Source organism: Corvus brachyrhynchos, unplaced genomic scaffold (assembly GCF_000691975.1).
Source record: "Corvus brachyrhynchos isolate BGI_N302 unplaced genomic scaffold, ASM69197v1 scaffold59, whole genome shotgun sequence".
NCBI classification, from domain to species: Eukaryota; Metazoa; Chordata; class Aves; order Passeriformes; family Corvidae; genus Corvus; species Corvus brachyrhynchos.
The window spans coordinates 1,645,924-1,663,345 of record NW_008246054.1 but is presented as its reverse complement, the minus strand read 5'-3'; the positions used below and the strand labels follow the sequence as shown (position 1 = coordinate 1,663,345).

Genomic DNA, 17,422 nt, shown 5'->3' with positions numbered 1-17,422 from the left:
AGGAATGAAATTGTTAAAGCTTGCAAGTTAATGTCTGGCTGAAATAATTCTTCTAAAGGTGCAAGCTTGCTTTTCTTTCCTCCCTCTCTCTATTTTAACAGACTTTTAGATCCTCAGACAAACACAGAAATAGCAAATTATCCAATCTATAAAATCCTTTTCTGTGTACGAGGGCACGATGGGACCCCCGAAAGTGATTGTTTTGCTTTCACTGAAAGCCACTACAATGCAGAACTCTTCAGGATTCATGTCTTCCGATGTGAAATCCAAGAGGCTGTAAGTGCAAATTTTTTATCAAATCATAATTGTGTACATGTAAATGTTATTACTGAATTTAAAGTGAAGTATTTCAGGCACTTTGGAAGTAATGTAATCCATCCATTTTGGCTTTTTTCTACTCCAAGTTAAGATAATTATAGAAACCTCAGTTATGGGATAAGAATGCATGGTTAACAGTTTATCCTAAGAAGTGCAGAAAAACAGTTCATTAGATGCTAAAACGGAATTGTTTTCTACAATTCGTTGAGAATTAGTGAAAATCCAGGTAGGTTTCAGCTGATGTTGTGCACTCTGGCTGCAGGTGAGCCGGATCCTGTACAGCTTTGCCACTGCCTTCCGGCGCTCTGCCAAACAGACCCCGCTCTCAGCCACTGCCACCCCCCAGACTCCAGACAGTGACATCTTCACCTTCTCCGTGTCCCTGGAAATCAAAGAAGATGATGGGAAAGGTTATTTCAGGTAGAGAGTCATCTTGCATGCAGCATATGGTTCTGCTGGAAAGTGAGTGAATAGGGACTGTGAGGCTGAGGTGGTCCCTAAATTGCCTCCTTGAAAGTTTCCTGTTACAGTTTAAATGAATCCCAGACATAAATAATTTTGGGAAGTAATACAGTGACAACCCTCTGGACTATGTAACCTTGGTTGTTGAACTGAACATGGTGCTACCTGCGATGTGCTTTTTCTATTTTGTTTTTTTCTATTGTCTTTAAGTCCTTTTCATTGCCTTTTAAGTTGTGCTCAGCAAAATTGCTGCTAAAGCTGAAAGTGCATCATTGTGACTGTGCTGCTGGGAATATTGGTGCTGGGACTTCAGTGTGTGCATTGGCACTGAAGTGTAGTTTTAGGTTTTTCCACTCTTTTTGCAGCATTTAGAAGGGCCTCTCCTAAGAAAAAAAAGGAGGGAAATAGTCTAAGGGTTGGTGCCCTCCTTGGCTCGTTGGTGTCATGTACCTCAGCAGCCACGTCCCTTGTGAGATGCAAGCAATATGCAGTTGCTTATAGGAAATACTGTATGTTACATGGAGAAACAGTACTTAGAAACTGGTGAAATGCTGCTGGAAGTCTCACAATACTGACCCCTACAATATAAGCCCACAGTTTTTGTTTTGTAAACTGTGTCGTTGGTTTTCACCTACATCTGTTGCCATTTCTTTCATGTTACTGATTGCAGCATGCAAGGAAGAAAGGTTTTGAGTGCTTTGGTGTAAGGAACTGCACCAGTGTCTGATGCTGGGTTTGGTATATGCAAGGAATGCAGATAAATGATCCCCTGAGATATTTTTTCCTTTCCTGGTGAATAACAGTGCAGTTCCCAAAGACAAGGATAGGCAATGCTTCAAACTCCGCCAAGGGATTGATAAGAAGATAGTGATTTATGTGCAACAGACAACGAATAAAGAACTTGCTATTGAAAGGTAATTTCATCAATTTTTAAAAGATTCTTTATCTGTTTAATGTTTGTATTTTGCCTCTGAGGCAGCAGGTTAGTAATTGTTCTGTGGATGCTCCATTTGTGTGATTTAGTGCCACACTTCTCTTGAGTGTGGTAAACCAGAGGATGAAGTGGGACATACCTGTGTGGGCCAAAAGTCCTTGTGAAAAGGCCAAAATGAAATCATAAAAGAGGTCCTTGTGCTTCATTTGATCCTTGTCCCTACTGAAGGGTAAATTCTATACAAATATGTCTAAAAAGGAAAAAAAAAACCCACCAAAGGAAGGGCAGAAGACTGCGGGCCAAGTGTTGCTGTGGTATAAGGAACCCTTGTTAGCAGTGACTTTATTACATTGTTCTTTAAAACAAAGGTAGTGGAACAATTTCCAGGCTGCTGTAAGCCGGGTTAAAGCATATTGTAAATATGCTTCTGAAATCTTGCTCAACATTTTTGATGTTGGCTCGACATTGTTTTGCTGGACATGCTTGATGCTGCTTTCAAATGTCAAGGTTTGTTGATGTTTGTCAGAGGATTCATGGGCTGTTTGTGGTGTATGACAGCAAATACTTAGATAAGAAATGTTAATGGTTTGTTTATGAGCATGTCTAATTTTTGCAGTTAAATTTTTTTGCCTGGCTTTGCAGATGTTTTGGCCTTCTCCTTAGCCGTGGGAAAGACGTTCGGAGTGGCGACATGCACCTTTTGGATTTGGTAAGGATCTTTCTTCCCAAAATTCAGTAAGAATTTTGATTATGATTGTGCATGATATCAGGATAGACAGAAAAGACACTTCTGCAGTTGTTGATGGGAATTGATGCTGTAGGTTCCACTGCTCAGGGTGGGGCTCTACGCAGTTGAGTTGAGTCCCCGCCTCTGCTGCTCAGTTAGAAGGTGACCTGGTGCTTGGTCAAGGGGCTTGCCCAATTTTACAGTCAGTCATGACTGTTCTCATTCAGAGGCCTGAAATTAGAGACATGGAACCGTATTTTTAGACATGCTGAATATTAAAGCACTGTGCTTTGAACATGGAAAGTTATACAGCATAGTTATCACTGTGAGAATCGAGGCCTGAGAGGCTTCAAATATAACTGAGAGCTAGTGGGTGCTTTGTTCTCATGACTCGCTTTTCTCTCTATAAAGTAATGATAGAGATCATTTGACTTCACAAGTGTGAAGTGACAACAAATTTGCTAGTATTTATGCAGTACATAGTGAGTACTCAAAAAGGTTTAATACTACATGAATAATTTTGCTTTTTACCAGGCTTTGGATTGCCCAGAAAATAAGGTTGTTGGGAAGACAGACAAGCTGAACGTTAGATAAAGACTTGGTTCTTAATGGCTGAATAACATGTTACTGGCTGTGATCTCACCTACATCTCTGTGAGCTGAAAGTTGCTGTCAAATGGCCATCTCCAAAACTATTGGTCATGCCATGTACTAATAGAAGAATTGGTATTACAATACCAATTGTAATAATTGGTATTACAATAGTATTAATTGGCCTTTCTCTGTTATCAGCATGGAGACCAAGGATTGCAGGGGAACTCTGTTATTTCCTTCAGAGATGATCTCTCCTACAGACTCTGTCACATGGACTTGCCCTTCCCTTGCCAGTGCAGTAGCTCTTCTATGGGGCTGGCACCACATAATGTAGAGGTTTCTTTAATTGAAATAAAGATATATAAACTTACCTTGTTTCCAGGAGTCCATGGGTAAAAGTTCTGATGGGAAATCATACGTGATCACTGGGAGCTGGAATCAAAAGTCTCCACACTTCCAGTTTGTAAATGAAGAAACACCAAAAGGTATGAATGTTGCCAGGTGTTTTCCCTAGGCAGCGAAATTACTTCCAGAGTGGACATTGGATCAATTCTCTTTTCTTTTCCGATGAATCCCACAAAAAGACTTTCACGGGATGGGGTATATTCTCAGAAAGTAGGGTGCTAAATGCCACATAAAATCTGAAAAAGACAACTAAAACCAAACTGTGTTCAGTAATACCTTGTAGGAACTGTGTCCTAGTAGGAGGCTCTGCAGCTGTGGGACAGGATGCAGGTACTGGAGCTTTTTAAGAATCCCACTGAGAATTGCACTAAATGACTTTTGCAGGTACTTGCTTTGCTCAGTGTCTTGTGGTCAGTTCAGATTTTTCCAAACCCAAGTTTTTATTTAAAACAGAAGGATTCCTATCCCTGTGGAAATGAAAGTAAACCACTCCCAATTGTCATCCAAAAATAGCTGATACTGCATTGCTCTCTCAAGTCCTGAAAGAGATCTGTCATTACTACTTTTAAGATGTCAGCTGTGAATTATCATCTTTTCAATCTCTTGTCACTGTTGTGTGCCAAAGGTTGGGAAGTTAATGGGAATTGACTGGGCAAAGTCATAAAAGTCAGCTGCTGGGCACAATCTGGTGCTGGAGTGAATGCCATCCTGCCTGAAGGACGCAATTTATCATTCCCTGCCAGAGAGCTCTCATAGGTTGCTGAGCCCTATTGCCTTCTTTTGGAACATCAGAGTGTGTAGTCAAATCTTCAGAATGTCATAGCTGAGATGGTCTTAAATGCCTTTAATATCATGGTATTAAACAGTTAAGTTACTTCTAAAACCAAGGAAGAATTGAAGTGTAATTAGGCTGGGTGGCCAGAGATCTGCACTGTGCAGTTAAGTGCAGAGATCCTCTATAACGTTTAATGAAGGTATTGGATACATTTCAGTGGGATTTGAAAAAGCAGACATTTTATTCTCTTTAACAAGATCTTTTTCTTGGCTTGAAGGCTGCAGTTTCCTTTCTCTCTAGTGGATAGTGCATAGTGATCTGATTTTCCTATTTTGAGACTTCTTGAGATGTTAAATTAGGGGGAAAATGGATTCTGAAAAGGAAAGTTTCCTTTTTTCTTCCATGTTACTAGGAAAGGGGTTAGGGAATATTTTATTTGAAATATTTCTTTTCATACTATGGCTTCATTTTCTCTCTCTAGATAAAGTGTTGTTCATGACCACTGCTGTGGATTTGGTGATAACTGAGGTGCAGGAACCCGTTCGATTCATTCTGGAGACTAAAGTCAGAGTTTGCTCGCCTAATGAGAGGTTGTTCTGGCCCTTCAGCAAAAGGAGCTCAACTGAAAATTTTTTCTTAAAATTGAAACAGGTAATGTGTTAAAAATAAAGGAATAAAAATGACAATTAATGGGCTGTTTCTCCCTATGATTGCTAAAACTTTTACTAATGTTCATAATGCAACATTTTCCTCCTGAATCAAAGAGGTAAAATAAATGCACTTCACTTTTAGAAGAGCTGCCCTTTATTATGCTGATTGTTGCTGGCTATCTGCAGTTCCCATGAAGAGCCTGAAATAGCTTTTTTGGTAGCTTTGATGAGTCTGTGAAGTTACAGAGAGGCTTATGGATTTTCCAGCCAAACCACAGCAAGAAAAGGAACAGAGGATTTATCTGCAAACTGGGTCTATGCTGAGACTTGCTGCCATAAGGGGATAGAGGGGTAATTTTAATTAAAAAATTAAAATTAAGGGTTAAGAGGAAAAAAAAAGTCCTTACTGTAATCCTGGTGATATGGTATCTAATATATCACTAAACTTATTTTATCATACAAATTTAACATTTCTTTAAATTTTTTTTTAGATGAGCAAACATCCATATGAAATTCCAAAGGAAATTATTTTTTGTCAAAAGTCTATTTTCCCCTTCTGCATGGTTGGAAACAGATTTCACACATACCCCCAATTTGCCCTGGGGGAAAAAAATCCAAGCAACCACAAAAAATCCCTAGAACTTGTTAAAAATTTTTACTGTCTTTTCCAACTTACTTTCTTACCCATCTACTAAAAATGGAAGGATTATTTCTGTCCAGGATATTCACAATAACAGTACAAGGCAATAACTTAGTCTCAAAATAAGGCTGGTAAGTTGAAGGTCCAAGTCACTAAAGAGATCATGTACTTGAAGTAGCTGCTGTTCTTCTGCTCTAGATATTATTGTTCTGAAATGAAACTCTTGTTTAAAGAAATGGAAATGTATAGAAGCAAATAACAATGTGGATGTACGTGCTCTCTCAAGGCTTAGTAATTCTGGGTGTGGTCCAAAAAGAAAGCAGTGTTGGGAGTCCTGATTTCTTGATGTGTTCTTATTTTAAGAGGTTTTGAGTTAAGCAAGAGGCCTTTCTTCCTTCTTTTTTACACTTGTCTTTAAGTGCTAACAGAGAATGGCATCTAGGTAGTAACAAAGATGAAGTTCACCAAGGATTCTTTTTCTGTGTAAAAAAACTCCTTTCCTTCAAAATTTAAGGTGGAAAACTTCTTCATGGATGAGCTCAGCCTTTTTATTTAGAATATTTTTGAGGTGGAACATGGAGATGTTGAACAGTAGAGGCTGTTGGGCTATAAATATTCTACAGCCTCCAAAAGGTGGCTTTTCTGTGTGGCAGTTTAGAGGAAGCTTATCTTACTGAGCTAATTCTGTATCTTTTGTCTTACCAAATTCACAGGCATTGTGACTTATCTTGGCCAATTCTCTTTTTCCACAGATGCTGTCAGGTTATCCAACTTCCAGTGTTTACTAATGGAAGGTTATCAAAACTCGTAGTGGAAGCAACAGATATAGAATGTACTGCCTGATAAGCCTGGAAGGGAAACCTGTTTCTGTGGAGTCATGATTAGCCTATTAAAAATACAGCTGTGTAGAATTGGCTTATCTTACTTTGGCAGTGTTTCTTTATTCGGAAATGGTGAAAGCAGAGGGATTTTATTTGCTTCGATTACATTTAGTGATTTAGTAATTTTTAGTTTTGATGCATTTCTCTTCATTTTTAGTGCTCCAAAGGATAAAATTGAGCACTGGGAGCTTAGTGTGGAGTATAATTATAAATCTCACTTCCCTCTTTCATTCACCTTTTCTTTTCTGCTCTATATTTTTATTCAGTTAGGAAAAAAATTCTAAATCCTTAAAATTTTAGAACCACTTTACAAAGAAAAATCCTTCTTTAAAGGAAAGGAAGGTACCAAAGCATTGAAAATTATGGGGAAACAGGGCCACAGAGTAGACTTTGGGACTCAGCAATTTGTGTTCCTGCAGCAGTGTATACACAGAGTTGGAAGCTTTGCTGAAGACCATTGCCATGGGAAAATCATGGAATCCCAGACTGGTTTGGTTTGGAAGGGACCTTAAAGCTCATCTTGTTCAAATAAATGTGAACAAAATTTTTAAGACTACTTTTGCCACCATCAGTATCCCCAAAAACTTTATCTTTTTTTAGAAGTTCTATTTGAAGAGTAATTTGACATAATTTTAAAGGTTTTGCTCCTGTTTAAATAAACGCAGCATGTTTAAATAAAGGCAACATCGCTTCATACTGAGGAACCTTCATCTCTTAGACCACAGATGCATTTATAGCTTTAAAAATCAGTGCATTTGTGTCCAGTCCGTTTATGGTTGGAAAGATGAGTTTCCTGTGGATGGCAGATCCAAATGACAGTTCTGCTTGTGACAGACACTTTGTGCCTCTGGGTGCAGCATGCTTCCTGCACATTTCAGGGCATCAGAAGCACTGACAGCCTGCACTTTGCATTAAGTGTGTTCCAGGTGTGAACATTTCTCACTGTAGAATGGGGTGGAAGTTGTTCCTCAGCTCTCCTATTCCAGAAAGAGAAGGCAGAGCCTTAGGAAGTGGTCTGGCATTTGTGTAGCTTCCTCAGTAAAATGAAACTCCTTTCCTAGATAAAGCAAAAGGACAGGAAGAACAACTCGGACACGTTGTATGAGGTCGTGTGCCTGGAGAGTGAGTCGGAGAGGGAGAGAAGGAAAACCACAGCCAGCCCCTCTCTCCGCCTGCCGCAGTCGGGGTCTCAAGGCTCCATGATCCCATCTCCTCCAGAAGATGATGAAGAGGAAGGTAAGAAGCTCCTGTGCTTTGTGGACTTTGAGAAAGGGCAGTTGGTAAATAACATGGTTATAAAAGATGCAGGATCCTTTCCAGTCAGAATCTGCCTGACTGATGGGTTCTTTTTGCTGGAATACTGCAAGGTTCAATACCTGGTGTCCCAGCATTCCTGGTTAGCCTCTCCCTCCTCTGGCACTTCAGTGTTCCTGCTTTTCTTAGCCCAGGCCTCCTGTGTGGTGTATTTGGGACAGTGTGAAAAAGGGCTCCTGAAAACTGGGGATTATCATGTAGCTTCTGCCCCTTCCTGAGCATTTGTGAACAGATTTGAGAGCAGAAAGGAGAAGCTGGTGTTATTTGGAAGTGTCAGCAGGCAGCGTTTTAGTGCAGAGGAGAGTCAGACATCTGTGAGAGATGAAATTGTACCAGGACCTGCCCAGCTTGAAACTTAATGCTTTTTCAAGAACTTTTTTCTGCTTTTAAAAAATTATTTTAAACCAAACCATGACCACTTCTGAGTGTAGAAACATCTGGCCTTACATCCAAGCTGAAATGGAGATAACTTGGGTTTCTGCTTTTCCACTTTTCCTGCTGGCCTTCCTTGTGGCCTTGGCTGAAGTGTCCCTTCTGTTCTCTTGGCAGACAATGATGAACCACTCTTAAGTGGTTCTGGAGATGTTTCCAAAGAGTGTGCAGAAAAAATTCTTGAGACGTGGGGAGAGCTGCTGTCCAAGTGGTAAGTAGCAAAATCACATTCTGAAAATTACAATTCTGAGTATTCTCATTCTGTTTGCTCCTTCTGCTTGGAGTTTTTTATTTCCAGAGGCCATTGGAGATAAGATTAGTATGAACTTAGTCCTCTATCCATCCCCACAACACCCGTTATTCTCTGGCTTGATGTTTTCTGATTTCTTTAGAGGGTGTTCTAAATATTTTAATTTTTGAGTGCATGCTTAATGTATAGAAATTCACTTATGCTGTGTCTTTAGTTCGTTCTGTCTTAAAATGAATATTCTACTTATCTTCAGGTTCCTTGGGATTTTGTTAAAGGAAAATCTAAACTAAGCAGTATAAAGAAGATGCAGCTCTTGCTTTGTCTTTTTGTACAGATCACTTCCATTCCTCTTTGTAATTCTGACTGGGTTCACAGCCAATTTTTCCTGCAGCTGTCATATCTTAGTGACTGTAGCTTAAGAATATGGGAGATTTGGACTTGGATGGAGAAGATGTTTTTCCTCCCTTATCTAAAGGAAGGCTCCAGAGCCTGCCAAGAAGGAAGTACATGAGCTCTGCTGTTTTCTCCCTGGAAAATGTCAGTGTACAAGAAGACTGTTTCTTGACAGTCCAATTGCTAATGCAACACCATCCTCCTTTGATGAGGGATCTTTTATTCATCTTGAAGTAGCCTGAGCAGTTCTGAAGTGATGCTGATTGTTGCAAAATTCAGGGGTTGTAGGACCCCAGGACAGGGATTTTGTTAGGTTTTATTTTTTCCCCACAAAGTGGTGTGATGGGCAGCATGAGCCTGAGCTCAAACAGGTTTCGTTTTGACTCTGGCTTTAGTTGTGGCCTTTTGCTTCCTAAAGTCAGTGAGAGCAGGGCAAGGGCTGTACAGCAGGTCAGGGGTTGAATGGGGTATTGGGTCTAAGGAGCAGGACAGCAGAGATTGGACTCAGTCATGCAGCTTAGTTGAGAAAAAGCATTGATGTGACCACTTAGTAAGGAATCTCTTTAAGATTGTAATTATTTAGTATTTTCTGCAGTTATTGCTTATTTGAATAAGTATGTCTCCTTCCAATTTGGTTTTGCACTAAATGGAAACATTTGTAAGAGGGGAAAGCTGTGGTAAAATGATGCATAATCCCTTTTCCCTCTCCTAGATTTGGAGAAACATCTTTCCCAGATGAGCTCTGTGCATCTGCTGCTGTGAGAAAGTTTCTTTCAACTTGAATTTTTTTGTAATTCTTCCAAGGGCTCAGAGATAATTAAGCCACCTGACTCCCATTGGAAATGTTTTGGCAGCTCTAAGAGGATATGAAATGCTTCTGTGCTAATGCTGGCAACAACTTTAATATGTGTTAAAGGGCTTTCCTTCTTAACTAAAAACGCGTATTTGGAAGCAATGATCCTCCAGCTTTTAACATAAGAGGATTGAAAATCATAAAAATCGGACTTCAGGTAGTTTCATGCTAGTTTTTTAGAATTGTGTAATTAGATTTGTATAGTAATTAAATATTTGGTATTTTATGATACCAAAGAATATTTGGCTGATGTTTCATAACTGCTGAGTCACACAATTTTCTCATTTCAAAAATAGTTTGGAAGAACCCAGTAGTGTGTAGTTTTTATTCTACAGCCTTCCAATGACTGTTTTCATTGGAACTGCTGTTGTACTTCCTCTGATCTGAGATTGAGGCAAAGCAGTTTTATAGGCCTTTACAAAAATGTTGGCTATTTTATATATAGGAAGTATTTTATATAAATATACTTACATATTATAAAAGCATAATAAATGCTCTATAAATATATGTCTATAGGTATGACTATGTATTGATATAAACGTAACTACTATATAAACTTTAGTTAGTTGATTTATTTTAGAGAAAGCACAGTGAAGGAGGACATGATGGTCCTGGGTTCTGTGCAGTAAATACTGATTTAAATGTCTGCATTGCGAGTCTCTAGGTTATTGTGTCAGAACACTGTAGACTGGAGAAAGGCAATAGGGAGTCCCAGTCTGTGTAAATTACCATCCACATATCTGTTAGAGTGTTACAAACATTAATAAATGCCAGTTTATTAAGAACTTAATGCGACTGATGTGACACAGGTTCATTTTTTTTGTCTGGCTTTGTCTGTCAATTCTCTTGATCATTCTATCCAGAAGTTTGTTTTTGAGTAACTGCAGAAAAATGGTAATTTCTATGATTTAAGGCCTGTGTCTTTTGGGGATTTTTATATATAAGCCACAAATGAGCTGTTCAGGTTAACTTGCTGTAAGTGCATAAATTATATGTAGGTTTAGTTTTTACAACTTGCAGTGCTGTAATTTATGAGCTGTCAGTGGTCTTGCTGGAAAGAGCTGTTCAGTTGGGGCTGGCTGGTGCAGTGGAGGCTGCTCTAATGCAGGGATGTAAGTTAGATAACCATGAGAGGTGACTTTTAGAGCTCTGTCTGACTCGTCTGTCCTCCTTCCCTCCCCGAGAAGGTCATCTTCCTGCTGGGCTGTGGGCAGCTGAGCAGTGTAGGCTTCTGCAAACCGCTCCTTTTGGGGTAGTTTGAACTTGGAATTTCCACATTGTGCCCTCTGTCCTCTAGTATTTGATGGAGTGTTTTGTTTGTTGAATGTTTTAAATATATATGTATGTATACAAATTTAATGGGAATCGAGAAAATAGTTTGGGAAGTAGTTCTCCAAATGTTATTTATTTTTCAAAACTTGAATTTCACTTGGACATCTGGACTGCCTTGCAGTTGTGCCACGTGTGATGCTCCACATGGGTATGTGTGGTTGGTTGTTGCTGCTGGGTGCAGTAACTGAGCCCTCCCCTCTGCAGGCACCTGAACCTGAGCGTGCGGCCCAAGACGCTGTCGGCGCTGGTGCGGAGCGGAGTCCCCGAGGCGCTGCGGGGGGAGGTGTGGCAGCTGCTGGCAGGGTGTCACAACAACGACCACCTCGTGGAGAAGTACAGGATCCTCATCACAAAGGTACCGTGGCTTTCTTCAGCTCTTTTCCCCTCCATTTCTGAAAGAATGGAAACACAGTGGCTTCAAGTATGTGCCCTCCTGCCTGAGGGTCCGTGAGTGTACCTGGGTGTATCAATGAGTGACCATGATTCAATCCTCCAACAAAAACCCTAACAGAGAGCTGCTGGTAGCATTGCACTGCTTCTTTTTTACGAGTTCTGAGTTAGTTTGTAAAAAATAAGCATCCTATTAATTGCTTTCATAATGGACAGATTAATTTTCTTTGCTTGTTTGGTTTTTCTGAATGGAGGCTGAATTTTTTTGTATTGTCTGTGTTTATAATAAAAATCCAACACTAGTAGAAATTGCAGCCTTTTTTGATAGCAAGAAAACAGAACAATGTGGATGTTTTTGCACTAGACAGCAGTTTTGTGACTTTTCATCTTGAATGCTGATCTCGGTAAGGTAGGAAAAGGATATAAGAATTGTGTGTACATACATCATCCAGTGGTTCTCAAAGTTTGAGTAACAAATGGGTCACAAAATGAAATGTCGCTTTCTTATCTAGAAAACGGATGTGTTAATTTGGATTTGACCATTATCTGTATAGCTACATTGGATTTTATTGCTTTCATCAAACATGCAAGTCTAGAAGGACTGTATTAGAAATTATTCATGATGCAGCATTAGTACAAATATAACAGAAATTAATTATTCACCAGTTAAAAAGCAAAACAAGTGAATCAGCCTTTGTATATCTATATTCTGATGGCACAGATTCACAAGGAGCAATTAAAGACCTTATTCTGAGGGCAAGAGGGCTTCTGAAATTAAACTCAGTTTCTGCTGGAATCATGCAGGAAGGATCCTACGTGATGTGAATGAATCATGTTAGATCAGCTAAAAATGTTCTGCCATAAGTGTTTTCATATACTTAGTGAATACAGAAAAAACTTGATCTGAATTCCTTAATATTGGTTTATGCATTGTAGAGCTGTAACTTGGATTTCATGGTGAATAAATCATATAAGTAATGTGGAGGTTGAGTGCTCTGGCAAGGAGTGATCACAGCTATGCTGTTGTGTTATTTTAATTGCCTGGTGAGTAGCTGTCAGCCTCACTTGTTTCTCTGTTTCAGTGTTTTGGTATCAGAATGCAAAAGATAATGTCTTTGTGGCACAGTTGGTGACACGTTCTGCTACTATCTTTGTCAGCTGGAAGGGGATAGCGTAACATTTCATTTTTAAACCTGTGAAACCTTTCCACTCGTTTTCATTTGGCTGAGACAAAGAAAGTAACCTGCATCTCATGTGTTGCAAGCATCTCTGGAGTCCAAGTACAAGGGAGAGTAGGCTGGTCCAACACTGTGTTCTGCAGCAAAAGCACTGGCTATACCTGCAGTGGTCGTTCAGCACGGAAACTAATTAAGAAATTAAAGAGAATGGGTCCTGATTGACCATTTTCAGACCCTGCTGTAGTCCCATGAGGTCTGTAGTATATCCACCAGCATGCTGCCATAGCCAGCTCAAGCAAATGAAAATGAGGTTTCCCTAATCTGGAAGTGCCATATTAGCCCAGTGCCATGGCTGTTTGTTTTGTTGTGACTTAAGTATGGAAACAGGCCGGAACTGTTTCTGTAGAAGGGACAGAGGTTGGTGCTTGAGAACAGGAGGGTGTGCTTGGTTCACAGGGGAATTGGGATTTCTTCAGTCTGCAGGCAGTGGAAAAAGTGTAAGGTTTTAAATAGGGTTATCTCTCAGTGGGTGTGTGGAGGTACTAAAGAGGAGGACAGGCAGAAAATGCAAGGGTTTTTTGGGAGGCTGAGGAGAACATGAATGCAAGGCACAGCAAGGTATCGTTTGCAGACCCTTTGTATATAGTCTGTGCCAAGAGTATAATAATGCTGGGCTGGTCTTTGGCCTTAAATTTTTGTTTTCATGCCTTTCTTAGGCATGAAATTTGATAATTTTGGAGTTCTAATGTGACTAATTCTTACTGCTCTTAAAATAGCAGCTCAGTTACAGTCAGTATGCAGCAATGCATACGAGTAAATGTTCCTGGGAAAAAAAATTGTTAATTATATGAAGACAAGGGTCCATTACCTTGCTTTACCATCTTCATAATACTTTGCTGTGTTTTGCGTGTCACTAATGCCAATTCTTCTCTGGCAAGCCTACAGTTTATTTGCATTACCATGCCTTGAAGGGGGTTTATGTGAGAATAACTGCTGTGGTGTAGTGCAGGAGCACAAGGAGTCCGTGTAAAACCTATACCCTGGAATGTGAGCAGGAGATGCAGGAAACCCGTGTGAGTGCTCATAATGCAGTTCCCTTTCTCTCTTCATGTTGACCTCTATTCCTGTAGCTGCATTTGATTTCTGCCAGGCTTTTCACGGCCCCGTGTGGCAGCACAGTCCCAAATTAATAAGGATCTGTGTTGACAGCTGTTTCAAAACCTTCTGGCCCATTTCAGGGCTTTTTTTTTTCCCTTGTGCACAGGATGTTGGATGCAGCGCCCCAGGATTTCTTCTGGTGTTCGCTTTCCTGGGCAGGCTCAGGGAGTCTCTGGTTTTTGCTTTCCTTTGCAAATTAACTGCTGCAAGGACAGTTTTTTGTTTGCTGTTCAGTTGTGGCTACTGAAGGATTGAAAAGGAAATGCCTCCTGTTGTGCTCTACCATGCAGGAGAGCTGTGTCTAGCTCTCTTCTTGAATGTGACTTAAAAATGGCATTGAAAATGTGCTTCAAGGTGTGCTTGTTGTGTTCTAGTCATCATGACAGCATTTATTAATTATTTGCTCCGATTTTCTTTGCCACACACTGGCTGGGGTTTTGTCCTCCTTGCTTTTGTTATTGCAGGAAGGTTGAAGTTTCACCATCGTGGTGCTTCCACAAATTACTTTTGAGAATTTGCACGCCATCTGTGTGCAATAATAAAGCTTTTAGCAACTCCAGATTGCCATGCTGGTGGTGGGGAGTGTGGATGAAAGCCAGCCCAGTGAATTAAGGTCATGTCCCTACTGGGGACAGAAAGCAAGCTCTAGGTAAAACGATCTAGACAATCCCTGGGAGAGGCATCTGGTGCTGGTAGCACTTTGGCAATCACAGTTATGGCTGTTAATCTTCAGGCTTCCAGCCACTGAAAGGTAGCAGAAGACACATGGGGAGTCACTCCAGGTATGAACGGACACCTGCAGGAAAAATACTGCATGTTCTTGACAGGCATAGGTGGATGGAAGGTGGTGTTGAGTAGAAAGCGCATAAAGCGAGCCAGACAGGCTAAAAAAGATAAATAATCATGATACCAAGCAAAAGAGACAACAGCCACTTCTCAGACAAATTTTAGAAAGGATTAACACAACTACTGAATCTCTCAGTGGAGAAGTTCTTCATAATAGCAGCATTAAAAACCTGACATTTACAATATTGAGGAGAAAATAAAAAGCTTTTGGATATAGGTCTGTGTGGGAGGAAGTAATGTTGAAAGGAAAAAAACCATGAACTGTTGTACCAGATAAATACACTATATTAAGAAAATTACAACATGAGAGGGACATCTTGTGGCACAAACAAAATAAAAAATTATAGTCCAGTGTCAGGAGGAGTATCCTGGAACGTTACCCCGGGGTCACCATTTCTGGGAGAAATCCCAGACCTGGTAAGAGATTAATTTGTTCCAGTCTTTCTTATAGCAGGACTCCTGCTACCCACTTTCTCATCTTCCCACCTTTTTGTCTCCATGAAATGAGGATTATAGAACACAGATGTTCTACCAAATATACTCGTCTGTCTCAGTGCAAATGATGCTAGTTTTTAATGAAGAAATAGATTAAAATGTCACTACCGTTATTTGACTGAATGTGTTGTCATCGATAGCATAAAATGTGACAGAACCTTAGCTGTGGGTGGTTAACACTTATTTTCCACTTGTATCACAATCATATTTCCATATGTTCCTATAAATTAAAAAGAATACATTGAATTTTCAGGAGTACAGAGGGCCATGACTGTGTACAATAAACTGAAATGGAACCTACCATGCATCTGTGCATCACAGTGTGAGATGGTGTAGCCTTGTCAGTGTGCCTGAACTTCAAGATCCCTTGTTTGATTAGTTTGGATCACATGGTGATAAAAGTTTAATTATCTTTTACAAGCATTACTTTTCCCAAGAGTTTTCATTGTAACTTTGAATAATTTCTTGAGTACTTTTCATTGCCTTAGATGAGGTGGTGCTGTAACATGGTGTAGAGTGGGAGAAGTCTCTATACCCCAGCAGTATTTTCAGCCTCACGGACCTCAGCCACCTCAGCCACACATTTTGGTGTCTTTAGGAGTGGTTCTCGTGGTGGGCTGGTGGTGCACCCGAGCAGAGAGCTGGGGGAGCAGGCACTGTACCCCAGTTACCTTCTGGGTGCAGTTTGCACCCTTGGGCCACTTTGGGCTGGCTTCTGGGGCAAGGGCAGGAGGAGGAGGTGGAACTACTGCTGGTTTGGGTGTTTCAAGCAAACAGGAGTAAGTTGGCAAGAGCACTGAGTGGAGTCATTGCTCTCAGCTTCGAAGAAACAATAGAATGTCAGTTAAAGGAAAAAACAGACGTGGCTCTTCTATAGAAATACCTCGGCTCTATGGGCATTCAACTTTTCATAAAAACCTGAACACTGGGGAGTTTTTGATTTCATGGTGCAGCTTCTGTTTAAAAATTTCAGCAACCAGATGTTGTTTTGGTTGGGTTCAGTATTTCCATTGCTTCCTCATTTTTATGTATCTGAGATAGAAAGTTTAATGTATGTTGTTTCCTTGGGGATGTTTATAATGTGTCTATTTGTGCCCAAGGATCCAGAAATACTATTCGAATCAATCGGTATGTAAATCATTCTCTGCTTTGGAAAGATAGGAGATCATTTCTCCAGCAGTAATTCAATCATAGCTTGTTTTTTGTAAATCCACAATACCCTGGCCTAAATTTAATTCAAAGTTTATGTTTCCTAGCTACAGTTCTAGTACTTCAGTCGTCATGAGTAGAAACACCATAAATTGTAAAAAAAATGATGGACAATAGTAAAGGGATCTTTTCTGGGTTAAACATAGGGCAGAAACCCCAAATTTTTGTTTTCAAACATTTGTATGAGTCTGAGTAAAATCTGCCAAGTCATGCTGTTGTCCAGCACAGACTTTTGGCCAACACAGGTGTATCATGAAATGTTTTTTCTACTTACCGGTTAGCTAAAAACCTGAGAGTTGCATCTTGATTGCTTTGACATCTACCCCTTTGGCCTCAATTAATTTCCCATTAGGTATTTTGCAGTGACCAATGTTTAGCTTAGGTTAACCGAAACCTTGGGTTTGTTGGTATTGGTTGAATTCAGTGTGTGGACTCAGGCTTGTAAGGATGCCAGTTGCACACTTTCATGTCTGACTAAATGATTTTGATTGCTGAAGAGCTTCACTCCAGTTTTTTACTGGTTTGATCCATTCAAATACAAATTCCTGTAGCAAGGGCCTGTCCTAAGCGTTGGCGGTGGAACTGTCAGGGTCAGAGGATGAGCTCCCACATACCATGGGAACGTGTTTTCCAGCCTGTCAGTTGAAGCTCTTGACAAACAATAAACAAGAGCTGTACCTTTTATGCCTCTCCGCCTTCAAAGAGGTTTTTCTGGTTAAATAGTGAGGTGGTATTAATTTAGGGTGTGAATACAAGTTGGAGTGTTGTGCTGTGAATCTCTCGCGTGTTTGCTGGCTGGAATGTCGCTGGGTTTTCTGTTCTGGTGTCGGATGTCCCAGGGACTGTCAGGGACAGCGATGCCTTTGTGTTCTGTGTATATATGTATGTGTGGAGGGAGGTGCCTGCCTACCTGGAGCATCATCTGGATTAATGGTGGGACATCGTTCTCAGCTTTGCCCTTGGTTTCAGGTGTCTCCTAAGCAACACACACAATACCTAGGAAAGGCACGTTTATTCCCGACTAGGTATTTCCCCAAAAGGGCTGGGATGGAAAAGCCTTTAAGTGACGACGAACCGCGTGAATTCAGGGCGGTGATGGACGGTTGGCGCTCGCCGTGCAGGGGTGCAGGAGGAGGAGCGGGCTGCGCGCTGGGTGTGTGTCCCTGCGGCACCGGCGGCGCGGGGAC

At 40.6% G+C, this 17,422-nt stretch overlaps 1 protein-coding gene across 1 annotated transcript in view; it reads left to right on the top strand.

The window, feature by feature from the left end:
• The window catches only part of RABGAP1 (RAB GTPase activating protein 1), a 56,354-nt gene that overhangs the window by 6,491 nt on the left and 32,441 nt on the right, over positions 1 to 17,422 (top strand). Inside the window, exons 4-12 of the mRNA XM_008642145.2 lie at positions 102 to 276; positions 581 to 738; positions 1,584 to 1,694; positions 2,357 to 2,423; positions 3,417 to 3,519; positions 4,696 to 4,865; positions 7,447 to 7,621; positions 8,249 to 8,342; positions 11,164 to 11,314. Coding sequence (XP_008640367.1) covers positions 102 to 276; positions 581 to 738; positions 1,584 to 1,694; positions 2,357 to 2,423; positions 3,417 to 3,519; positions 4,696 to 4,865; positions 7,447 to 7,621; positions 8,249 to 8,342; positions 11,164 to 11,314 — 1,204 coding nt within the window. The remainder of the gene's footprint in view (positions 1 to 101; positions 277 to 580; positions 739 to 1,583; positions 1,695 to 2,356; positions 2,424 to 3,416; positions 3,520 to 4,695; positions 4,866 to 7,446; positions 7,622 to 8,248; positions 8,343 to 11,163; positions 11,315 to 17,422) is intronic.